Source organism: Saccoglossus kowalevskii, chromosome 11 (genome assembly GCF_978046115.1).
Source record: "Saccoglossus kowalevskii chromosome 11, keSacKowa6.1, whole genome shotgun sequence".
NCBI lineage: Eukaryota > Metazoa > Hemichordata > Enteropneusta > Harrimaniidae > Saccoglossus > Saccoglossus kowalevskii.
Genome location: NC_140651.1, coordinates 20,157,644 through 20,184,434, shown reverse-complemented (window position 1 = coordinate 20,184,434; position 26,791 = coordinate 20,157,644). Strand labels below are relative to the sequence as shown.

The following is a 26,791-nucleotide window of genomic DNA, read 5'->3' as shown; positions in this document are numbered from 1 at the left end:
GTACATGTATGACCCAGATCTAGGTTCAGAATAACAGAGATGCTCGATTTTGATGCACTGTTATCATTAAAATGGCTGCCATTCAGAAATTCTAAATCAAATCATCAAATGAATAATTGAGAGCAACATTAAATTTTGAATGTGATTGGTCAAAGCACGTCAGAGATATTTGCTCAAAAACAGCATTTTTTTCAAAACAAAATGACCACCAGTTGGGTATTTGAAATCCAATTTGAAAAACAAAATGATGTACAACAAGATCACAGGGTATTCAATGCAAGTACCATGTTTGAACAACATTTATCCCTGCACTATGGAGATTCAGCAAATCTTATGTATTAATGTTGTATCAGACATTCATTCCACTCTATGAATGCACCAAATTCCAATGCATTCATGCACAGAATTGCAAAGATAAACAAAACACATTATGAAACTGATTACTATGCAAATAACTTGATTAATATGCACCAAGTTGTATTAACATTAACAACTAATCAATTATGGAGTTTATCAAAAAGACTGTTCTTGAGATATACTGTTGAAACAAAACAAAGAACACATTCACACGAGTGGACAGACAACACCAAGATATTACCACCATTAGTGCTTTCGAAACATTTTAGCCAAAAAGAACAACTGCATGTGTACATGTGTAGCAGTTATTGCGGTATTGGAATTACAGAGACTGAATGTACTTTTCATGACACAGACTCTAATCAGCACATTGAGCTTTTAAAATCAAACATATTTGTTTGTAGATAAGACATGATAAGTCTTTCTTATTTTATGATTTTTTTTTCCTTACTACCCTCTCCTTTCTAGTTCTTCTCTCTTGCCAGCTAGAAAGTTGACTCTTGATAGCAGTCACGATATTAACCTCATCCGGAATCTGTACAAACCGAATCATCTTCCCTTGAACAAAAAAATTACTGAGAATCATCACTTGTCCATCGGCATTAACAAACTCCACATCAGACATGAACACATTCATGTATGCATCCACACTGTCAATAACTCCAGTGACTGTACTCTCATTTCGTAACTCAATCACGGTAGACTTGCCGGTGAGTGCTTGCAGCAGACATATAAGAGTGTTTTCAGAATGGAAGCGTTCTCTCAAAGAAGTCATGGTTTATTCACCATATGAATCCTATCAGAGAAAAAAGGCAGAATAGTTAAAATTTGAAGAAAAAAAACATATTGTGCACAATTGATCAGCCATGGATTATAAATTGTAAATTGTTGTAGATATATACATGTATTTATAAATGTAAAACAGTGTGATGTGCAGCAGCCACCCATAATGTCAAATAATGTCAATTAATGTATATTCAAATCCAATTGCTATTGGAATGCTTTTTCGTAATGTCCTCTATTTGCAAGTAGACTGTAATACAATCATTAAATTCAGAATTGATGCGACTGATTAGATGATTTTCAAACTGCCATTTATTACCAAATATGAACAGGATGTGATTAAGTATGTTATTTGCTATGCAAATTACTTGAGCTGATGAATTAAAAAGTAACATACATTCTTATAATAAAGAGGATGCTTATTGATCATTTTTTTCTTGTTTTGGTAAGATACAGAAAATAGAAGTGGTTAGCATATAAGTTTCAATCTATTTGATACAACTGTTATGCAAAAATTTTCAAGCACATTGATGACTACGAGAACTGATGCACATAACTTTCAGAATTTTAATTGCAACCATCTTAGATTGCAGTTAAACAGGAAGTGGCCATTTTGAACCATTTCTGATGTTCCAGGCATTCTGATTGTTTTGTAGCATATTTGATATATAGGCTACTCACTTCACAAAAAAAATTATGTGACTATTTTAAAAATGACATTAAAATACTATTTAGAACACCATGTATAAAGTTTGGAAAGCTCTTTGTGATTGGTCAGATGGTTTGACTGCCATCTTTGATTTCTTACAAACAGATGACACATTTATCCGATTATTTTGAAAATTGTCATGTTGCAATTTATACTGAACCCCAGTCAGCAAACAGATAGTTCTGATCAGTCGCATGATTTCATCGCCATCTTAGATTTTCACAAAAAAAATTGTGAAAAACCTTATTATGGGAAAGGTAAACAAATTTTGATCAGTCACATGGTTTTGTCGTCATCTTGGATTTTCTGCAAAAATGACCACAAGATGGGGCAATTGTGTTTCATGAATAACTTAACCAATCAACATGTAATATAGATGTAGCATGTATTACCAAAACATCTTCTGAGAAAAATAAGATTTATACATTAGTGGGTACATATTTTTCAAACTAGGACCCAACCAAAGCTGCTCTGCAGGTTTTTCTTAAATTTTTTGTTGATATATACTGATAGAAACATAAGTATCATAAGGTTATTATGATTAGGTCAAAGGCTACAAATAAAAAATATCCTATACCACAACATCAATCCATTGATGCGAGAAAATATTCTGCTTTTGTTGACTTTTATTTTCAAAGCCATTTGGCATCCCATGTTTGTGTTACACAAGTCTATGGGAGTAACCATATAGCTCTTCTGTGTCTATAAAAATCCTAATACATGTATCTGAAAATAATGATGTAAATAGGTATGTTGAATGTACTAAAGAGTGAAGTAGCTACAGTTCCGTGTTCACTATATGGTCAGGCCTGTACACTAACATTACCATGTATACAGACAAAGACTAGGACGTTATCTGGATCCAAACACTGTGGAATCATGGCTAAGGCCAAGAGAAAACAAAATGTGTGGTTCCTATAACCCAACCTACCCTATTTTTACTGTCCGACCTTGAACTTTGTTTCAGCATATTTGAAAAAAACATCACAAAAGTGTGCTTGGCTTTGAATGAGATTTTACAGAAACTCAAATACTTTGCAAAATTTGGTAATGTAAACAACTTTAAACATGATTTACGACACTCATATCTGCAAAACAATGATTATATGCTAGAAAACAAGCAGCCTGTCGGCTGAGATAGCTCCACTGCTAGCAGTGCACATTTCAATTAAAGAACAGAAGATATCATTAGAAAATGAACAATATGTATAGTATCAAAGCAACGGGACTTGCGGTTTTCAACAAGTCAAAAATATCACTTTTTACCAAAAATATTCACCAAATTAGAGAATTGAAGATATCATTACAAAATGAACAAATCTGAGAGAGGTCCACATGTACTACCTATATATGTAATATCAAAGCAATTGGACTTGCGTTTTTTAACAAGAAGTCGAAAAAATCACTATATACCAAAAATGAAAAAAATATTCACCAAAATTAGAGAATTGAAGATATCATCATGAAATGAACAAATCTACCGGTAAGAGGGATCTACCCGAGGTACGTATACACCAAGTATCAAAGCATTCAGGCTTGTCGTTATCAAGAAGAAGTCGAAAAAGTAAAACATTGACACAGACGACGATGGACGACAACGACGGACAATCACTCATAGGCTTCGCTCGACAAAGTCGACAGCAGAGCTAAAAACAAGCAACAGTTATAACTGAGAAAAATAAAACAAAAAAAACTACCCGCATGTACATGTTTTTGAAAAGCATATTATAAGAACCACGGCAATGTTTTTATTTGGCCTGGAGGATTGGAGTGGAGAAGCCAGTTTTCAACGAGTGTGAAGACGGCGTTCGATTCGATTCGTGTTCAATTCACATTCGATTCTCGTTCAATTTGCAATCGATTCAAGTATGATTGAAACATCCACTGATATACCTATAATTCACTCAAATGTTGATATATAGCAATTTTAGTTAATTTAACAATGTTTTTGAGCGGGAAAAATAGAGATCAATTTAGTATTTTCTGTGGAAATCAAGGTTTTAAATACTTTCATTGTGCGCGTGACAGTTCCTTGACGCATCGGCGAATGCCCAGAAGGTCAAAGGACAATGATTATAAATAAAAACATCATCAACATCCTTGTTTCAAAGATTTATTTGTTTTTTTTAATTGAGTGGTGATAATTTGTGTCTATATAATTTTTTACAAAAGATTCATTTTCTTCAAACATATTTATGCGTTTCTTGTCTGTTTCTAGGGTTATTTTATATTTGTTTGAGCTCACATGACTTCTGATGTGAGCGAGACTGTAGGGCTATTTATAACCATGATTTTCTCCAAAAGAAATTTTTTCTACACAAAATATGCCATATATAAACTTTTGTGTAATTTATAGATATTGCAATTTGTATGTCAAACAAACCTGAATCAAACCCGAATTGAACGCGAAACGAACACGAATCGAACCGAACGCTGTCTTCACACTCGTCCGTTTTCATTGATCGGCAGATTCGCACAGCTTGTGTATTTGTTTGTTTGTTTGTTTGTTAGTGTTTGCTAAAGCCGGCCTCCCATTGACTTCCTTATGAGCGGTGAAGATGGTTTCATAGTGACCCTAATTGTTGGGTGCCGTCGATCAACTTCAAATCTAAATATCACACCTTAAAATGCTCATGTACGAAGACTACGGCCGTGAATGCATGTCTTATTATTTAAACATGTGTTACATATAATATACATACCTGATATCTTTAAACTACTAGTACTTTTGTTTGTCAGGGTACTGTCATAAGTTAAAGAATACACACACATGCTTTGGCGTCTGTCACATTTATGCTGACCTCGCAGGTCACTGTACGGTCACGTGACAACTCACAATGTGTGCTTATTGAAATGTTACGCTTATTCCCTGCTTAAAAATGAGTTCACGATGCTTTACCGTTCCAAGGACTTATGAGTACACATAAACATATCTATTTTACAAGTATAAGTCATGTAAACTAACTTTCTGTGTGTCACGTGACTTGATAAAAAATTGAACTTTGACCCCAATAGAATGGCGGACATTTTCAATGTTTTTGTAACTTTTCGAGCAAAGTTCGAAGGATGATGGATGGAGAAACGCTTCTCAAGAAAGCTACTGACTCCATGTTATGCGGGCAGTTACACAAATCGAAGACTTTCTTGAAGAAAATACGATTTTCAACTTTCGACTTCAATGAATTTGTTACAGAAAGTAATCTGACGATTTGTGAACTTTACGAGGTGAGTTTATCGTGCAAGTAGTTAGGAGCAATTCATTTGAAAAGAGGGTGGGTGAGGAAAAATTCGAGGCGTTGAGAAAAAAAATCATCATGGTAAGAAAGCAATACAAAAACTGTGTAAAGTATTATTATTATTACTATTTATATTATTCTTATTAATATTATTATTATGTATATGAATTCAGGAGATCAAAAATGAAAATAGCAAACTTAAAACAGGTACCAAATTCAAGGAGTTGTACACAATTTATTTACCTAATGAACGCAACTGAAGACAACATAGTAAGACAGATTAGAGAATATTAATTAATATAACATTTTTTTCTATTTGGAGAGAGTGAGCTGACTTCTGACAATTTGTTTGTTTCTTATATCTTGACACTTTAGTGTTGTACACTGATAGAAATGTTATTTCTGAAGATGCAATAAAGCATTATTATTATTATTATTATTATTGTTATGCTGCTCCAGATATGTGTCCTGAAGAGCTGAATAGGGGCATTTGCAGTTAAAATAGAGAAGGAACACTGTAGGGGAAAGATTAGGATTAGAGTTATGGCTGATGGCGCCCATACCATAAAAACAGTGCAGGGGGATACGAAAAGTATCCATATGATATCATGTTATTGTGTTCTATCAAATGCGTCCACTCTATATATACTGGTCAACAAACATGGAATGGCAAAATCTAACTCCCTCTCTGGATGACACAAACATACATGCACACTCCAAACTTCTGTCTGGTCAGGATTATGCAGTTGTTGAGCGAAATAGAATAAAATGTATATTTGAAAAATGGAAGAAAACAAACCCTGCACAAAAAATCCATTCATGCTAAAAAAAATTCTAAAGGCATACATAACAAAATTAATAACATTTCAAGTATTACTAAACAAAGGCATTGTATAAATAATCCCATCTTTTGTTTAGCATATAAATGTCTGAGTGGATATATACATTTACATATATATATATATATAGTGGGGTGAAGAAATACTGTATTTTCACTATTATTTTAATTAAGGTAGAGATGTAGTTTATTTGTAAATTTCAATCAAAAATAGTTTTTTTCGTTTTTTATATAGATTTTTATGTAAAGAACATTCTGTGAAAATTTGACCAATGAATTCTTATTAGAACACCGTTAAAATTGCTGGTTATTTTCTGATTAAAAATAAAAAACACTCTCACGTGGCAATGTTCATTCAATTCACGCGCATGTGCAATTATTCTCAAATCAGTTATCGCTCGCTAGCAAACCAAACATTATATTTCCTCAGCGTTTTTTCCTAATTTTTATCATTACATTATGCGTGGTGTGAAAAGAAAGAGAGGTAGAAAGAAGATTCAGATGATTTCTATGTCGGAAGAGGCAAAAGCTACACTGAAGGCATCAGCCCGCCGAACGAAAAACAAAATTGATGTGAGCGTCCAAACGTGACTTTCCCTGAATCCGAGTTTCTGATTGACTGAGAGATTTTATTTTTAAATAATTGTTCTCAAAAAATAAACTGAGCATGTGAAGAATAATTTAACATTGTTTACAGTGATAGCAGCTCATTGTCGAAATGAAGCTTTCTCATTCACGCTAGTCACAATAAACATCATACTCTTGAATAGGCGTCAATGACTACGGTAAAACTTAGACTCTATTTTAGGCATCAGGAATGATTGAAATGTCCGAAAATGACGCCAAAATACACCTTAAAAGTCCTATTTTATTTTTTTCTAAATCCCATCCCGAATTTACGGCAGAATCTGGTCCCTAAAATAAGGGACACGTGAGCTTTGATTCTAACCGGATATATTGCACTGGGTCGGGGAGATACAAACTTTCCGATCATTCGCAAGTTTTGCTAGGTGGTGCGAGACAGCTTTGTTTGCAACCGGATGAACTCCGTTTAATTCAATGAAGCAAACAACTGACAATGCTAAAATACATTGCAGAGGTACGCTAAAATTAATTGAAAACAAGCAAATAATTTCAATGAAAAATAAATCACAGAGAGAGGTAACATGATACATTAACAACTCTTTTGACGCGCTGACCGACCGCTTCTCCGCATCTGATGTTTTGTTTTCCTTGTCATAATACTTACTGATTGATGATTTTGTTTTGATTTTTGAGTTTTTGACTCCCGTGTGTGAAGCACAAAAGGGAGTCTTTGCAGTTACCCTCTCTGTATGTCTGTATGTATGTATGTATGTACATGTATGTATGTATGTATGTATGTATGTATGTATGTATGTATGTATGTATGTCACTTTTTTTGTTCTACCGTTATCTCAAGAACCACTAATCAAAATTTGGTGAAACTTAGTACATAGATGCTCTGGGATAATGCGCAGAGTTGATTAGGTTTTGGTAAAAATCTATGAATATTAATTACCTAATTTGCATTATAATTAGCTGATTTTTAGCTGTACCAAGACTGTTCCACTAATATCTGAAGAACCACTCATTGGATTTTGATGAAACTTGGCACATGGATGCTCTGAATTAGTGCGCAGATTTGATTAGTTTTAGGTAAAAATCTATAAATATTAATTACCTAATTTGAATGATAATTAACTGATTTCAAGCTGTTCCATGACTGTTCCACTGATTTTTGAAGAACCACTCATTGGATTTCAATGAAACTTGGCACATGGATGCTCTGAACTAATGCGCAGATTTGATTAGTTTTGGGTCAAAATCTGTTAATATTATTAATTATCTAATTTACATAATGATTAATCAATTTTCTGCTTTTCCACTGATATCTCAAGTACTAATCATAACATTTCAATAAAACTTGGTACATAGATGCATATGACACTGCACAGACCTGATATTTTTTAGGGTAATATCAGTACTTATTATTACCTAATTTGCATAATTAATTAATTTTCAGCTTTTGATATTTCGAGTAGTAATGATCACGTTTCAATGAAACTATCTATGTCGCAAGTCTCATTGAAATGTGATGATTAGTACTTGGGATATCAGGTGAAAAGCTGAAAATTAACTAATTATGCTAATAAGGTAATTAATATGCACACATATTTACCCAAAAACTAATCAGGGGTCTGCACAGTCCTCAAGTAACTATGTACCAATTCTAGGACTATGCACAGACCTGATTAATTTTGGGATAAATAATTGTGCCTACATGTATTAATTACCTAATTTGCATAATTAGTTAATTTTTTGCTGTTCTATGGCTATTGCACTGATGTCTAAAAACCACTCATTGGATTTTAATGAAACTTTTAAAGAGTACCCATCACATTTCAATGAACCTAGGACTATACACCATATTAGTTTTTTGGTAAATATTTATGCTTCTTAATCACCTAATTAACATAATTAATTAATACTGATATCTCTAGTATTGATCATCACATTTGAATAAAACTTGGTACATAAATGCTCTAGGACAATAGACAGCCTGATTAATTTTGGGTTAAAATCTGTTCATATTAATTCTCTAATTAGCATAATAATTAATATTTGTTTGATTATAATCACATTTCGATGAAACTTGTACATTGTGCAGACCTTATTAGTTTTACACTTAAATCTGTTCATATTAGTTACCTTATTTGCATAATTAGTTTTCAGCTATTCCATCAATATCTCAAGTATAAGTATTTTTGAATTAATTTTTAATGTGTCTCCAATACTCTTCTCACCACACGGGAGTTCTTTCTAAGCTTTCTTTGATTTAGCCTGCAACTCGGCCACGACCTTTGCTTTTTCCATGAAAAATGGGGAAGTTTACGTCAATTTGATGGACATTCCATTTTTTTATAAACTAACGAACACACTTGTTTAGCACTCCTATTTTTTTCATTTGCTGATTTCTATTCAGAAAAATTCGACCGCTCGAAAATGCACCTTAATTTTGCACTTATAAAACATGTTAGATTTCCAACACAAATTATTTAAAACTGGTCGAAATTTTAAAACTTTTACGTTAGGAGCTGGAGCTCTCTTCTTGCAGGCGACCGTCGCCGGTAGTACAAAAGCATGTTTTGTACGTACATCTGTGCGCTGATTGTCTGCGACTGTCTTAGAAAATCCCTGAATAAGGCGTTACCAAAATCAGAAAAAATAAAAAATTGCCTCCTTAAAAAACGAACAGAATTCAAATATTTCTTTTAACAAATATGTTGCAGTGGGAAAAATGGGATTGGAAACGCTGAACAAAACTTCTGTGCCTCGCGTTTCGATTCTGGGATTACGCGATTATTCATTATTGTGCGTTCGCTTCCTGGAGTTTGTTCTCAATACTACATAAAAATCATCGAGGATAAATAATTTAATATCCCACTTTGTACTCTTCACAGTAAACCATAGGCTCTGAAATACTCGTAGATTTTTTATTGAAAATACATCGAAGAGAAGCCATGATGTTTTGATCGTGATAAAAGGTCACCTTCATAGGACCGCCCCCTGTTTAATAATTCATGAGATGACGTAATGTTTACTGGGCATTGACACGTGTTTTTTCCGACCCCACCAAAACACTGGTATGAATGACGTGTTTCTGATTTATATATTCAAGAGCAGTTGTTCGGGTCCAACGATTTTACATAAAATGTCTATGTCTATACGTTAACTTGCAATTTCAATAGTCTAGAAAGTATGACAAAGTATGACAAAGCAGTAATTCCTGGTTTAACGCGCAAATATGCAAATTAGCCTTTTTCTCGTCTTCTATTTTTGGTGAATTCTTGGGTTTTAAATTAAAATAGCTGATAGACGCTTTGGCCATTTGCCTCGAAATTTTCACACATTATTGACAAGGTGTTTCCCCTTAAAAATGCGTTCGGACAGTTTATTATGGCGAGTGGAACAAAAATAACAAGTCCGCAATTAACATGGATATATAAATTATGCAAAAATAGAAAAGAGTGAACTTTGAGGTCATGCTGTGCGACTTTGAAAGCCGTTAGAGAGATGAGTGGACGCATTTGAATTAGTAGTATACCAAGGTATCCAGTGATGTAATTTTACCCACAAACGAACTTGAAGTTTTTAAGCTAATTTTTTTTAAACCACTTTTGTCCAAAAAAGCATATTTTTGACCCAAAATCAAAAACGCATTCTGGATATTTAAAATAAAGACAAGTTTTACAAAGTTTGTATAATAAGCTTTCAGAAAATATATAACATGTTGGATTTATACCATCTTCATTGTCTAATTACTCAATTAAAAAGCAAGCCAAATAAACTGCATCTCTACCTTAAAGTTGGCATTGAATAATTGAGAATGATGTCATATTTTCCTCATAATTCTATGCTGAAAAATCAAAATAGTTGACCACTGGACAGGTACATAATACTGCTGAAATGCTGAATATATAGAGAATGAAAATGATATAAAAAAAATGGAAATTGCATTCACCTAAATTTTGCTGTTCTCTGTTTACCTACTGATTTGTGTTTAGTTGGCACAAATCAAAAAAATATTACTGTGTGTGCTACCTGTTAACTTTTGTTGATTATACAATATTTTTACCACCAATATCCCCACTATTACTAAATAACCTTTAGCTGTATGACCATAAAGCAGGCAGTTTGAGGTACAAGTATGCAAGAATTAATGGGTACATTGCAAATTTGTTGTCCGTGTATGTTAAAGAGTGATGGTCATCATGCCACACATGCACAAGCATTGGATCTCGTATGAACAGAGATGGTGACATTGACTGCAGCGCAGACCAATAACTACAACCTAAGACGTTATCCAGGGTAATTTCTTTGGTGATTGGAAGATATAAAAGGAGTCATCGACAGTAATTAACACACATTGCACCCAGGTCAAAACTCGCACTCATGATTTACATTGGAAGAGCACATTGGACTATGGGAAATTAATGTTCAACACAATTGTCAAACATAAACGTTGCAATGACAACTGCCCTGAAATAAGCAATGAAAATCCTATTTCTAGACAATGGCATCATGAAATATTACCTTAAGGATGTGGTAAAGTCAGCTCACAGTACCAAAACTTGAGATGTCATTGCTTCAGCTTAAAATTAAGCTCCATCAACTTAGTTGGCTAATATTGTAGAGCTTAAAAACACATAGCTTTTAGATTGTACTGCACAACTAGTTTGTAATTGCGCGAAAAATATTGTAGGATTACCCTCATTAATATGCATGAACATTAATACATGTAGTATGACATTTCATGAAAGCTGTTTATGTAAAACTTTTTTCTAATAATAAATTCTTATGATCTGCTTTACGTCATTGAAATTCTCATTTTTAATTAGTTTGTTTTTGTTTTTACTTCAGGAATTTCAGTTGACTGGGACTGTTGGACAACAGCATGTTGAGACGTATGAGAAGCTTATTACTAAAGTTATTGGTTAGTGTTCTTTTTTATGGTTTTATGTTGCAGATGCATAAACAGATATATAAGTAATTAATAACAACATTTAAGGCCAACAAATAAATTCTGTATTTCCAGCAATGTAAATAAGCTCAAAATTTATTTCGATGCAAATTACCAAATTTCTACCAGTTTTGTATTTTTGATTTGATTTTCTTTTTTCTATAGTGTGGAATGATTAGCACATACAGTTGATGCATTTAATGAAATGTATTCTGTAAATCAACTTAGATGAAATTTTTCACAACTGTAGTTAAACCATGATTATATTATAGTTTTATCTTTATTACTGATATATTCTATATTAGTGTAACTCATGGGGAAATATAAATTAAAATAAAAAATCCCTGCATTTATATTGTGTTGCTGTTTACCATTTTCAACTGTCTTGCTCTTGGCTAGGTCAAGTTGATTGCAGTGAATTCTCGGCTAAAATTTTGGAGTCTCACTAGAGAAAGCCCTTTAGCATTTATATGTAGCGAGTCCCAGTAAGGAAATGAAGAGAACTGACAATATATTTGGTGTATATTTATTATGAATCCTGTACTAAAATGGGAGCCCTGTCTAATTTTGGAGTCCGGAAAGCAAAATATCTAAATTTGTCATACAAGTTAAGATAGTCACTTATTTGTTACTGTAAATCTTATTGAAAGGTTTGAATTCTTGTCCTACCAGTGCATAGAATAGGCTGGATCTTAGGTTTCTGAAAACTATGAACTCAACTGTCATAATGGCCTAAATTTATTTTATGTGGCTAACAATAGTGTTTACAATCATCAAAACAAACAATTCCTGTTGCAGACATAGTCTTCGCTGTATTGGACTTGATGCATGGAGCCGAGAACAGCCACTGGTGGTGCTGTATACAATCAAAACCTATTTAGGCTTGCAAACGCTTATATCGATTAATAGTGTAAAGAGCAAAGACACTTTTTAAATTTGGGGATCAGTTTAATATTCTAGATATCGTTTACAGTCTTCAAATAACTACAATAGACAGAGTGGGGGGGTCAACCCAGAATATTCGCGATTCCCGTGTTTCATAATAAATGCTTTCTATTCATAATTGCATTTTAATATAATAATCATGTAATATGTCTACATCATTACCTTATTAAAGTTATTAGCATATTGTTTATGCAATGTGCATGCTTTAGGCCCTTTTTCCGTATTTTACAACGAATGCGTCATCATACTGAGGTCAATTGCAATTTATGTATTTAATATGCAAGTGACCTTCAGCATCGTCAATGTGATTTGTCAATGAAACCTCATTGATGATGCTTAACGTTGTATTCATATTCAAAGCCCACACATAAGTGACGCTACCAGATATATACACAAGCTAACAAGCCACACCAACCCAGTGATTGTTCTGATTGCAAAAGATTTGTACACACTCCCACCATGTCATACTCTGTAATATGCAATTACAATTCTGGTTCCCCCGTAACTTCAGTGTCTCAAGCTAAATGTACTAAATTAAAATCTATTAAATATGAAAAGCTAACCACATACATTATTTTGTTTTCATTACTAACCAGTATAATTAATAATAACTGTAAAATATCTCTTAAACATCAAATCTGCTAAAATTATACCCTCTGAATATTTATCCTTCTGCAGTGTATACACTTACTGTTTTTTGTTTTCTTTTCAGGATTACAGCCATGTAACTTATTACTCCAGAAAGAATTGACGATTTGTTATAATTATTCTTGGATATTGTTTATCAGTCAACAAAGATCAGTAAACAAATCTGACCTGTTAGAACAACACATTAATAGGAGCATTCAGAGAGGTATAAAGGAGTAGCTGTGTTTATATTACCGTCTTTGACCGACTTAGCGCCATTTTCTGATCGAGTGACTACCATCTACTTTTGCTGATTTCTATTTTGAGGTCAAGCTATTGCTCACCTCATCTGAAATGCACCAAACTCGACTGACTGGTCATGAAACCTAGCTATAATACCGTATTACCCCGGGCACGCGCCCAGGGGCCTGAACATACAAAATCGGGAAAATTGGGGGTGGGCGCTTACCCGAGGACCACCCCAAAAAAGATTTTAAAAAGTTGTGTTTGTGATCGTATGATAAGGTCAAATAAAGGAATGCTTTCGTACACTTTGTACACATACTTATTTCTTGATTTATGCGAGGTTTCAATAAACGTGAGCACTCGGTCAAGAACTGTGGGAACACTAAGACACAGGGTCGAATTTCAAGAATAAAACTTGTTTTACGTCAGCGAATGAAGTTGTATTACTCACTGAAATTGGCTACAAAGTATGGTAAGTATTGTAATCAATGCACGGTTACTTTTTTAGTAACCGTGATCAGTGCAAGTCGAAACTGCCGGGAAAAACTACCGCTTGTAATCCAAGATAGCGATGATCTCATTAGCATAATTTTGTTCACGCACGTATTGATACATCGCATCGTAATTACTGAAGAATAGCAGACAGGGTTATGAAATAAATAAACCTTTTATTACTGATGTGAAATGTTTACAAACTATTGTGAATACATAAACATATCCAAATGGCGATACATAAAAAACAGACTGAAAATAAACTCTGGTTGTCCTCATTAACATGATTTATTCACGCACCCACACACGTGACAAAATTATGATGCAACAAGTTCCCATCGTCGGCATGCCTCATTATGGTCACAGTCAGCTGGCATCGGTGTCGCTGGGTGTATATGATAAAGGGAAGTTGTACAACCAATTTTGCCGAGTTCGCAGTTTTTCGCCAATAAAAAAATAACTAAAGCAAAAACTCACGGTTTTTCAGCATTTTTGCAATAAAGAAATTATTCTCTATCAATAATCCGCCCAAAAGAGGAACATTTCTACTAATTCTTGTGTTTTTTCGACGTTTTTCGAAAAACATGCGATTAGGCTGCGAAAGTAGAATATTCCAGAGGGGGTGAAATGGAAGAGCCAAACTTAACACGTAAAAATAGAACGCGTACTTTGACCTCTACATGGCCAACCAATGGCTGGACACGGATACGTTTGCGGTCGTTGCCAAAAAGCCCCGCGTCCATCGCCTGGCGATGCTCTTCCGTTATGAATTCACAGTCAGCGAAGTGCTACGTTTTGAAACCAAAGCTAAGTGCTTCAAACCACTCACCAAGGTATGGATTATTGCAATATTGGATTCATCGTGAATGAAGAGAAAGCAGAACGTGTGCATCACATGCTGCGTGGTTCATCTTACGTCGTTAAGTTCCAATGAGTTTTTACGTAAAAACACAAACAAAATGGCCCTTTTCAGGGTCACCACACACTTCAAAAAGAGAACTACCGTAACAAACACACTATTTAAATAAACCAAACGTGTTCGTTTTTGACAAATAAAACTTTATTGTTGACGCCGTTCTTGGCTATAAATCACCCTGGGCGTTTAACCGAGGATGTCCCCAACATGTAACTTTTGTGAAAACAGGGGGGTTGGGCGCTTGCCCAGGGAGGGGCGCGTGCCCGGGGTAATACCGTACATCATTTTGACCATTGTTTAATTCTCAAAAAAAAAACCAAACTTTGTTCACGTTTCTTTTTTTAGTTGCCCATTTTTATAACATCCAGCATGATAAAGATGCACTCTATTGGAGTAGTAATATAATACCATACATTATACAGTACCTTAGCAAACATAATGCAGCTAGCCTGTCATCTGCCCTTGGGATGTACTCTGTGTTGGCATTACAGTGGATGATTGATGGTAGAACTGAAGATGCTTTGAAGCTAGTGAATCAAGTCTTGAACGGTCTTGAATTATTCAAGGTAATTGTAGTACATTTGATGCAGGTGTAATTTTGTTTTCAAATTTCAGTCAGATTTTTCTAGATTTTCTTCTTCTAGACCCAGTCTCGAAGTCGCAATTACTGTAAAATACTTTATTTTAGCTGGAATTAATTTTCGCTGAAAAGACATTTTGGGTGTTTTGGATGGAATTAATTTTCACTCATTTTTGACAAGTTGAATGTAAAATATAGAAAAAAAGGTATACTCGCTGAATTTTATTTTCTCTGAATCATCCCTTCAGCGAAAATCCACAGGATGAAGCCATTTTGTTTGTGACCTGCCTATTGAGGGACTGCATAAAAACAAAAGAACTAGTTGCTTTTGTTTTTATTTTCCAAATTTTGTGTACTGGTATTCAATAAATTCTTGCAAATGTTTGGATTAGCTGTTTGAATAATGTTCATTATAAAAACCAGACACTATACGGTACTAAAAGGGACTGTCATTATCAGAGTACTTTTCATAGATACATGATTTCAGCTCTGGTTTAAATGTGATCTGTATTTCTGTGGATCATCATGTAAATTTTAGTACTCAGAACATTTTTACATTGCTTTACAGGCTGTTAATATTACTGTGCAGAATACTGTGTTCATGCTGCGTTGTGGAACTCGTCCTATTAGTATCGATTGTCAAAACACAGCAACAACAGGTAGGGTTATAAATAATGTATAATGGCCCAGCAATATTGTGTTTTTGGTAATCGCATTTGTCTACAAAATACTGCCATTTTCATTAAACCATATAAAAGTACTAAGTTATAATTATTCACAGGGTTTAAATTTGTCTTTTCACTAATACAGTGACCCCTCGGGGCGGACATCCGGGCATTTTCACCGCCTGGCAACCGGAGACGGTGAAAACAAAGGCCCAAAACTCGCAGAAAATGGTATTTTGGGATGATTGTTGAGACTCCTCTGAACAGTGTAACAAGATTAGCCCTATGTGTGTAACATATATAAATTTGGTTGTTCGGGATTACTTCAAAGTTGAGTTTGTGTTGTTTTCTCGAATTTTCACCGACTCGACCGGCGTTCCACAGCATGTACAGTGGTGCGCGTTGTAGCAACGTGGAACGTCTTGTGACGTAGCTCCGCCCCCGAGAATACAGTGACCCCTCGCTAAGTTACGCCTTAGTAAATTGCGGTTAGTTACAAAATTCTGTGATGGCAGTCTGACTTGTGGTGTTGACGAAGGTATGAAGTCGCGACTGATTCCCTGATGCCAACTCAAATAGTGTGATTTGTCTATATAGCAGCAATGTCTTATGCTATTAACACCATTGCAGAGTTGACTTCACCTTTGAAAATTTAAGCAAAAGTAAATTACTTTTTCTGGCACTAGAGGGCGCTGTATTTGATTTAGCCTCAGTAAATATGATGAAAGTTGAAGCATTTCCGAGTACTAGGCATGTTTTTTTCTAGAAGTGGAAATAAAAATGATGTCTCATATATTCGTGACCTCTTTTAGCATTCATTGAAAGCACTGAAAACTGGTAGCAAATAGAATTGTATAAAAACGTATTATTAAATTTGAGAAGATCATACAATTTGGGATGTTACCCACTTAAAAAAAGCCACTGCACATTTTTTTTGTATGTACAGAAATGCTTGGCATTATCATTGTTTATTCCTGAGGGTATCCAGTATGGTTTAGGTTTTAAATTCACTGGGTTATGAAGGAAACAATGCACTCTCTGGGTTTTAAATTCAGCTCACTTTGCTGTGAGTGTTATAGGTGCAGCCATAGTCAATGCATGTTATGCATATGTTGAAGGCACTTGTATGTCAGCTTTGAACACAGGCTTATACAATTATTGCTAATGATTTTATGATATTGCACAATGTGTTGCATCTAATTCCTACTTTTTTTGTTAAAAAATCACAGACATTTAATGTCAGTATTTTTGCGCAGGTTTTATGATTGTATTTTCTCAATTGAATATATTTGATGAATTATTAATTTAGAATGTAATTTCTGGTGTTACAGTATGATACATATGTATTAGTGATTGAAAGTATATTGCTGGGTAATATTTAAATATGCAACTGATGGAATAAGACCACTGATTATATTTGATAGTCTAGTTACTCTCAAAAATAGTTTTTCTACATTGAATAAGATTTATTGTTTGGTCTACCACGTTTGAGTTTTCAAAATTTACTATACTTGTATACCAGCGATGTATCATTTTCAAATGCAGAAGTGCAACTATAAGCCACACTCAAAATCCTGTTATCCCTTTTATATACAGTGCTTCGCATATGCACCAAATTAAAATTATTCACAGATTGTAGAGTTACTCAGATAACCTATTGACAATGAATATAACACAATTATAAATATGAAATTAGTATATTTGTAATAAAACAAATATTGACATACATATAATACTAAGATTTCTTAATAAAAAAATACTCATTTTGCTACTGATATGAAATATATATTCATTATAAAAATGTAAAACTTAATATATAATTAAATCAACTCTTAATATATATGTAGAATTCATGCTCTTTCAAAAATATTTGTATTATTTCTATGTTAGCTGTATAGATTTGAGCAATCGCTTTGCTGCCAGTGTATGTGATTTTGCAAAGGCAGTTAAGGATGTGTATACTATGAGGTTATTACGAGGATGCCTCAAAGTATGCACAAAGACAGTACAGCAGGAGTATCGACCAACACACAGCAGAGGTCGATGCAGTGGCATACTGTCTTTAATAGTGCATACTTTGCAGTATCCTCATAAAAACCTTATTATTATACATCTTTTCCTTCCAATGATACATCATGGGAATGCCTAAATCCAAAAAGTTTAGAACAGAATCAATGAACTTCTTTGTGTGGAGTCCAGTGAAACCCTGGTGGCAGCCGTGTTTGTTTTTATTATCAGAGGACGTTTACACGTGTAATCATTCCATATTTGGAATTCGCATTTTCTAATATGGTAGGATGAAAATAACCCGTAAAATACCACAAAATTACGGCACTTATGGCGTTACGGTGACAGATGTATAATAGTATAATAACTATTTTTATAATAAATTTTATATACCATTACATATGAATGCATTTGTAAAACAGGTTATCGTAGCTAATATTACCTATATTTAAAAAAAAAAATATATTATTCTCACAGTGATATTGCTGGTACTTAATTATGATTCTGTAAATGCACGCATTGAACCAAACTCACAAAAATGGCAAGTTATTCCAAAGTGTTTTACATTACTGCAAAAACTGTATTAAAAGTCACATGCATAATAGAAGTCACTTCTATTCTTTTTGAATATTTGAGAACAAAAAAATCATTATTTCATATACTGTGAAAGGGTTAATTATTCACTGGGTTTTAATTTTGCTTATTTCATTGACTGGAAAATCTGCTTAATTAAAAACCCAGTGAATATGTAAAATTGAGCATAGAACACATTATTAATCCTCGTTCGGACGTAGTCCGAAAACGGGGACTTATGTTTTGCCCTGTGTGCGTCCATTCGTCCGTGCATCCGTGTGTCCGTGTTCACCTGTATCTCAAACATGCATGGACCGATTAAGTTCAAACTTCACTCATACATCACACATTATATGGGACATATGCACATGCATTTTTTTCATGATCCAATTAACGATAGCCAAATAGCGGCCATTTTAAGGCCGAAAATGCATCAAAATCGCACATTTTCGCAATTCCGGACCCGGATCTCAGTTATGCATGGACGGATTTTGTTCAAATTTGGTACATACATTAAACATCATAGGACCTTGATGCACGTCATTTTTTTTTTCAGATCGGGCTTGAAATAGTCGACTGGCGGCCATTTTGTTTTAAAGAATTCAGTTCTGGATCCGTATCTGAGACATGTCTGGATTGATCGAGTTCAAACTTCACACACACAAGTACATCATGTCACAAATATGTATGTGCATTTATTTCATGATCTCATTAACGATAGCCAAATGGCGGCCGCTTTAAGGCTGAAAATGTATTGAAATCGCACATTTTCACCATTCCGGACCAGGATCTCAGTTATGCATGGACGGATTTTGTTCAAATTTGGTACATACATTAAACATAATAGGACCTTGATGCACGTCATTCTTTTTCCGGATCAAGTTCAAAATAGCCGACTGACGGCCATTTTGTTTTAAAGAATTCAGTTCTGGATCCGTATCTGAGACATGCCTGGATTGATCAAGTTCAAACTTCACACACACAAGGTACATCATGTCACAAATATGTATGTGCATTTGTTTCATGATCTCATTAACGATAACCAAATGGCGGCCGCTTTAAGGCCGAAAATGCATTGAAATCGCACATTTTCACCATTCCGGACCCGGATCTCAGTTATGCAAGGACGGATTTTGTTCAAATTTGGTACATACATTAAACATAATAGGACCTTGATGCACATAATTTTTTTTTCGGATCAAGTTTGAAATGGCCGACTGGCGGCCATTTTGTTTTAAAGAATTCAGTTCTGGATCCGTATCTGAGACATATCTGGATTGATCAAGTTCAAACTTTACACACACACATGGTACATCATGTCACAAATAGATATGTGCCTTTGTTTCATGATCCGCTTAACAATAGCTGAATGATGGCCATTTTAAGGCCGAAAATGCATCAAAATCACGTATTTTCACAATTCCGGAACCGGATCTTAGTCAGCATGGATGGATTTTGTTCAGATTTAGTGCATATATTAAACATAATAGGACCTTGATGCACGTCATTTTTTTTCCGGATCAAGTTCAAAATAGCCGACTGACGGCCATTTTGTTTTAAAGAATTCAGTTCTGGATCCGTATCTGAGACATGCCTGGATTGATCAAGTTCAAACTTCACACACACAAGGTACATCATGTCACAAATATGTATGTGCATTTGTTTCATGATCTCATTAACGATAACCAAATGGCGGCCGCTTTAAGGCCGAAAATGCATTGAAATCGCACATTTTCACCATTCCGGACCCGGATCTCAGTTATGCAAGGACGGATTTTGTTCAAATTTGGTACATACATTAAACATAATAGGACCTTGATGCACATAATTTTTTTTTCGGATCAAGTTTGAAATGGCCGACTGGCGGCCATTTTGTTTTAAAGAATTCAGTTCTGGATCCGTATCTGAGACATATCTGGATTGATCAAGTTCAAACTTCACACACACACATGGTACATCATGTCACAAATAGATATGTGCATTTGTTTCATGATCCGCTTAACAATAGCTGAATGATGGCCATTTTAAGGCCGAAAATGCATCAAAATCACGTATTTTCACAATTCCGGAACCGGATCTTAGTCAGCATGGATGGATTTTGTTCAGATTTAGTGCATATATTAAACATAATATAAGCTTGATGCATACCAATTTTTCTTCAGATCAAGTTCAAAATGGCCAACTGGCGGCCATTTTGTTTTAAAGAATTTAGTTTTCGATCCATATCTCGGACATGCCTGGACAGATCAAGTTCAAACTTCACATACACATCATACATTATATCATACATATGCCTGTGCATTTGGGCCAGTCCTTTTAAGGTCAAACATTTACAAAAATTGCACATTTTCACCATACTGGAACTGAATCTTAGTCATGCGTGGGCAAATTTAGTTTAAATTTTTTTTTGGATTGTGTTGAAAATGGCTGACTGGTGGCTATTTTGTTTTACTGTATGCAGTTCAACATCCATATTGTTGCTGCTTTGAATGTATATGTCACTCAAATATGAACGGAACGGGGACGTGTCATTGACAATGACTTGTCTAAATGATAAAAATGTGAATTTAAAACCCACTGAATATGCCTAAAATGCTTAATCAGTGAAATTTAAACCCAGTGAAAATTAGTCATTTTACAGTATGTGTAAATGCTCTAATAAAAGCTACACCCCCCTCTGTTGCATTGTACCATTTAAATAGAAGCCACGGTTTCTAATACAGATTTTTAAAGTAATTGCTTCTTGTTGGTAGAATATTTGCATAATAATTTGCATAATTAGGCTATGATCATAGACTTGATTGAAACAAAGACAAAAGAGAACTGGCATTGTCTGAGATGGATAAAATTATATGTTTAAATCAGGAACACAACCTCACATATTGTACTGTTAAATAGTTGATTATACTTTCATTTCTTTCTTTTCCACAAACATTGTCAAATCGATGTAAAACTACATGGGGCTGGCAGGATGAGGATGAGTTTCTTCGAAAAACACTTCATCTTTGTCATCAGAAGTCTTTCAAAATCAAATTGACATTGTCATAAACAACATACAGTTCACAGCTTATCTTAATCTCTTATTAACACTTAACGCACAGACATAGCAAAATGAGTAGGAAAAACAAGGTGTCTGTGTTGATGTGTTAGGTAATTGAAATTAAGGTTAGAAAAAAAATGCTTGTGATACAACATTAAAGCTATATAAGTTTACATACACTACCGGTACAAATCAAGAACACAAATATCACATTATGGGCTACTAGTAGGCATAGATATCTGAACCTCTTTATGATAATTCAGCACATATTGTCTACATCCACTCCTCCTCAAAATACCAATTACGGATAAGTTTCTTCTGGAAAGTTTTCATCAGTTTCTTCATCTTTATATTGTGTGTCTGTGTCGCAGGGAATATGAGTATGTGAATCCATTCGCTTATTTTGCCATCTTTTGTATGCGAGTTGAGTAAACAGTAGAGATCCGGAGAGAATCAGTGAACTTCCAGCCAATACAAAAGACAGATTATAGTTCTCAGTGATGTCGTATATCCATCCTATGAAAAAATAATTAATTGAATTAAATGAAAATGCAGTGTAAGGTATGTTACACATCTCCTGCTTACTCAGTTATTTCCCCATTTAAGTATATAAGTTATCTATGAAAGATTTAATGAAATGTTCTATTGCTACATAATCGATGCAGTGATGGATAGATGCCACTAATTATTAAACATTTTTTAAAGCACTACGAATTTGTAATATTTTGCTGAGTGAAACATCCAAATCAATAATTGACAAAAAACAAATAAAAATCAGGAAGTGCCTGAATTTGTGAATGTATCAGCACTCGTTGAATGTTCCAATTGTTCCTAATATTAGGTTAAACTGTGTTGTTTCAAGCTATCACATTCATAGACTTTCTTTTATTTACATTGGATGCAGAAGCACTATAGTATGCGATGGAAATAGAATACTGTCACGCAAGCGTTCACACAGTGCAAAACGTGTTCGTTGTCCTTTTGGCTTATAAATCTCTCAATAAATTATTACAACAAGCCGGAAAAAGATGTATAATACTAATAAAGTTATCACGAGAATACCGCAAAGTTTGCATTCAGGCAGTACAGATTGCACCACCAATATGTTTCTGTCGATACAATGACCATACTGGCTTCAGAATTTTTTTGGTATTTCAATTATAAGCTCATATCATCAAGCACTACATGTAACATATGTTTAGTAAGATCTGTGACACGGGTGAAATACATTGTTTGGACAAAATTCTGCACGATAAAACTTCTGCCATTCATCTGGGATTTTGTTTTGAAATTCATCCATCGAAAAACATATAGTGGATGTCTGTGTGTTACAACTAATGGAATTTTCAAATGTAATCATAAAAATAAAATTTGAACCCCAAGAGAGACTGCATCAAAGACTGCACTTGCCTGTCCGTGTATTCTCTAGTGTATTACATGTAGATTAGAGTAACATTTTGTCTTGTTGTGAAACAGTTATGTTAAAAAAAAAAGTTATGCACCAAAGAATTGTCTGATGACCCCCACATCTGCATTTTAATGGCAAAGACTATTACTGAAAGTATTAACAAAATTTCATTTTCTTGTTCTCTCGTTTATCATTTTTCTGGAAAACTCTTTTCAATTTATTAGATAATTTATCTCAGATGCATTTGACACTTACCTGCTAAAGGAGGTCCAAGAGTATTCCCAATCCCACTGTGAAGTAGCGTCCAACCAAATGCAATCGACAGATGACTAACGCCTAAGCAATATTTCACAGAGACTGCACCCAGTGGAATACATATACCCATTGTGAATCCATACCATGCTGATATCGCACCAAAAATAATGTAGTTGCCACGAGTAACTGACACAAGAAGGAGTGATGCCCCAGCCAGTATGAAGGTACACCCGCTGACAAACATTGGGGTGTAGTGTCCTAAATCGACAAACCAACCATGTATAATACGTCCAATAAGTGATGTAGTTCCCATAATGGTCATTAAGATTGCTGCATCTAGTTTATTAATTCCATCGCTTACAGCCTTTGATATGAAGTGTACCGTGGTCACCTTATGTCCCAGACCCATGAAGAATGTTGACATGCACAATATACGTAACCAAGAACTTTCACAATAAAGTTTCACCCCTAATATCTCATATAGAGGTAACTTATTTTTTTCTACTGATTGCTTTCCAGTTCTAATTATTTGTTTGTGTGTATCAATCTGTTCTGAACACTCAGCTTCCCCGGCTCCAATCTCATTTTGGCATCTTGAATTTATCTCATCATTTTTCTGTCTTAATTTTATAATGTATGGCTGCTCGGGTGAATACATTTCATTTTGCTGCTTTTTTTTCTCATTGAATTCCATTTTTTTGACTCTTATCTGAGGATTGGTTTTCATTCTTGGCTCCCTCAGCAACACACCACATACAACAATGTTCATGTTAATGGCAGATATCACAAGTATTGCTCCACGCCATCCATATTTGTTAATCAACAACTGGTATATGGGTGGGAATATTATCAGTCCAATACCGACTCCAGCGTAAACCAATCCGTTAGCTAAAGCATGGCGTTTATCAAAGTACTGGCCAACAATGACAATACTAGGACCATAAGCTAATCCAATTCCAAAACCTGGATGATGAAAAAAAAGTTTGAATTTAATTGTTTTTGATATTTTGCCTCTAAATTTGTTTATTATTTGTTGCTATGTTTGACATTGTCTTTAACGAAAATCCAAGTCTCTAATACATGCAGTACTATATGCCAAGTTACACAACATTTCACTGTGTTTTCATTCATTCGGTGTGAAAGAAAATAGAGTTTATGCACCTGTAAATGTATGAAAGTTTTAAAATTACCTCCAATGATACCATAGCTTACATAAAGGACATACACACTGTTCGCAAATGAGCTGAGAAGTAAGCCAATACTGGATATGATTCCACCAGTCACCACTACTACTCTGGTTCCAAACTTTTTATTCAAACTACTCACCAGAGGTGCTGGAAAAGTAAACAGTTTTCATATTAATTGATGTAATTAGCACAGCTAGCACATCACAAAAGAACAAAAATTACTGTAATTTTATTACCATTGATTCAAAAATAATGTGTTTTTGTAGACTTGAAGTAGTCAATATATTAATGGGTATAGCGACACATTTGTAACATTTTTACATCATTATTAGGTAATCCTGTCTTGTGCATCTCATGGAAAATCAGTAAGTAGTATGTAGAGGGGGAATCATATCCTGTGCATTGCTGAAAGAATCAGAAATTCTGAATTGCTCATAAAACAAAAACATGCAGATTTACCATATTAACAGTTAGAAAAATGTATATGTCTAGTCAGTAAATATCAGTTATATTCAATCAGCGACAGTCTTACAATTGAACGATAATTTTGGTTTCCTGGGAAAATGTTATGGATGCATAGAGCTGAAAACAGCCACTGGTGGCGCTGTACAGTACAGTTTGGAAATCTTTAGTGACAAAGGTAGACATATACTAGTAGTCTTAAGGAGCAGCTGCAGTTTATAAATCCGGTGACCAGTTTATTATAGTAGAAAGCATGTTCAATTTTCTAATAACCACAGCGTTGAGGTCAAGGCTGAAAATATATGTTTGCAGTGTTTCATAATAAATGCTTTATATTAATAATCATGAGTTATTAGCATACTGTGTACGTAGTGAACATGCTTCAGATTTTTTTTATGTATTTCACAATACATGTTGGTTCAAAGTGTTTGTTGAACTGGGAAGGACAATGCCACATACTGGTTGTAAACTGTGGGCCACTTTCCCAGTTGACATTGACAAATTTATGGATCTACATCTACACACACGTCCACTTAGTGAGAGCATCCTTTGTACTTCATGTTCATTGGATCCTCTCACTACCAAAGTATGACATCATCGCCCATTGTTTCATAACTCCCTTCACAACCGTCTACGTTGTCTCCTTCCTCTACACCAAGGCACAATCCTTCTTTACCTTGAAACTAATGAACCACAATGAACAAACTCATGATGGGAACTTTGACTTAAACAATATTCCATAGTTCATCAGCTCAGGTTATCAGTGGTCTTGCATTCAGGCAATTTTATTCATTGGTAATTTACAGATATGTCCATTTTTAATTAATTTACTTATATTGAAATTTGTACAAATAGGTGCAAATTTAACCAAAGAAACCAAATCCAGAAGTTGCATAAATCACTGCTGACCTACATGTAGTTTAATGGTAGCTCACATATACATGTGTTTTAATGTCAATATTGCCAGATTTAAGTGATAAGAATAAGATTATTGACTGCTTCTGACAATAAACATGATTCGTTGTTAAGGTAACGTCTCATTACTGCCTAGAACGTGTTCTGTACAAAGCCTGAGTATGTGCAGTGAATTTTTACATGTACATGTATGTTTATGCACAACCAATAAAAACAAGCACATATTATTTTTACACTTTGCTTTTGAAATATTTATTTAAGAAAAGCATATTTCAAACCGATTTTACCATGACTGATGCAATGACAAGTCAGTAGCAATGAATTGATCAAGTAATTATTTGGATTTTCAGTCTGAAGTGATGCTGGAGCCACAGATGTCACATTTATGTATTTTGACCATAAACATGTGCTACTCGTAGAACAAATATTGTTAATGGATTTAAATCCTGTCATGTATGAAGGCTGCTCAATATCTTACCTGGGCATAGGTACATGCCAGCTTGTATAGACTGGATTGCAGCTGTTGTGCCAGCGCCCTCACCAAAATATTCCATGAATGGCACCAGGAACACTCCAGTGGATACCTCACAACCAATGGCTAACACCTGTATCATGTGACTGGCAAAGACCACAACCCATCCATACCAATCGCTATTTAGCTTGCATCTGAGCATTGTTAATCAGCTTGTCTTCTCAATGCTGCATGTCGTTGTTATGTAAAAAAAACAAGTTTCAGGCGAGGCTCTCAATTAAATAGCAATCATGTGACTTTTACACTCAGAGTTGACACATTTTGTATTGTACAAAGTACACGTTGTCAGCAGGGAAAATAATAGTCGGTTGTAATAAAGTTGAAAGTTTTATTTCAGCTAATGAAACATGTGACATACATGAATTCACCTTTCGTTTTTTTTTGAGGTTGTCGGCTGCTATTAAAACACATTTTGCAATATGGTTCAATTCATTTTTAATATTATGGTGTTCAAGCCAGATAAAATTATATGGTTA

At 34.4% G+C, this 26,791-nt stretch overlaps 2 protein-coding genes and 2 long non-coding RNA genes across 4 annotated transcripts; 2 read left to right on the top strand and 2 right to left on the bottom strand.

Annotated features, from left to right (window-relative positions):
- Positions 1 to 575: 575 nt before the first annotated feature.
- Positions 576 to 4,638, bottom strand: LOC144353319 (U7 snRNA-associated Sm-like protein LSm10). Its single transcript, XM_085505467.1, has 2 exons — positions 4,552 to 4,638; positions 576 to 1,153 (listed from the first exon to the last, which is right to left on the bottom strand). The coding sequence occupies exon 2, from the start codon at positions 1,130 to 1,132 to the stop codon at positions 788 to 790; it is 345 nt and encodes a 114-aa protein (XP_085361593.1). The 5' UTR covers positions 1,133 to 1,153; positions 4,552 to 4,638; the 3' UTR covers positions 576 to 787.
- Positions 4,639 to 11,363: 6,725 nt separating this feature from the next.
- LOC146736278 (uncharacterized) lies at positions 11,364 to 13,599 on the top strand. Its single transcript, XR_014930929.1, has 2 exons — positions 11,364 to 11,438; positions 13,123 to 13,599. It is a non-coding gene; the product is annotated as an uncharacterized LOC146736278 (long non-coding RNA).
- Positions 13,600 to 15,042: 1,443 nt separating this feature from the next.
- LOC146736277 (uncharacterized) lies at positions 15,043 to 15,953 on the top strand. Its single transcript, XR_014930875.1, has 2 exons — positions 15,043 to 15,257; positions 15,840 to 15,953. It is a non-coding gene; the product is annotated as an uncharacterized LOC146736277 (long non-coding RNA).
- Positions 15,954 to 21,651: 5,698 nt separating this feature from the next.
- Positions 21,652 to 26,418, bottom strand: LOC102802102 (monocarboxylate transporter 13-like). The gene is made up of 4 exons (XM_085505466.1): positions 26,262 to 26,418; positions 24,410 to 24,553; positions 23,220 to 24,182; positions 21,652 to 22,072 (listed from the first exon to the last, which is right to left on the bottom strand). Exons 1-4 carry the CDS (start codon positions 26,395 to 26,397, stop codon positions 21,858 to 21,860), a joined length of 1,458 nt encoding a protein of 485 aa, XP_085361592.1. The 5' UTR covers positions 26,398 to 26,418; the 3' UTR covers positions 21,652 to 21,857.
- Between the last annotated feature and the right edge of the window lie 373 nt (positions 26,419 to 26,791).

Coding starts and splice junctions, on each gene's coding strand:
- LOC102802102 (XM_085505466.1), bottom strand. CDS start 26,397: ATGATACAGGTGTTAGCCATTGGTTGTGAGGTATCCACTGGAGTGTTC. Junction 24,183..24,409: donor AAGCTATGGTATCATTGGAG/GTAATTTTAAAA, acceptor TTCATCATCCAG/GTTTTGGAATTGGATTAGCT. Junction 22,073..23,219: donor TCTTGGACCTCCTTTAGCAG/GTAAGTGTCAAA, acceptor ATTTTTTCATAG/GATGGATATACGACATCACT.
- LOC144353319 (XM_085505467.1), bottom strand. CDS start 1,132: ATGACTTCTTTGAGAGAACGCTTCCATTCTGAAAACACTCTTATATGT.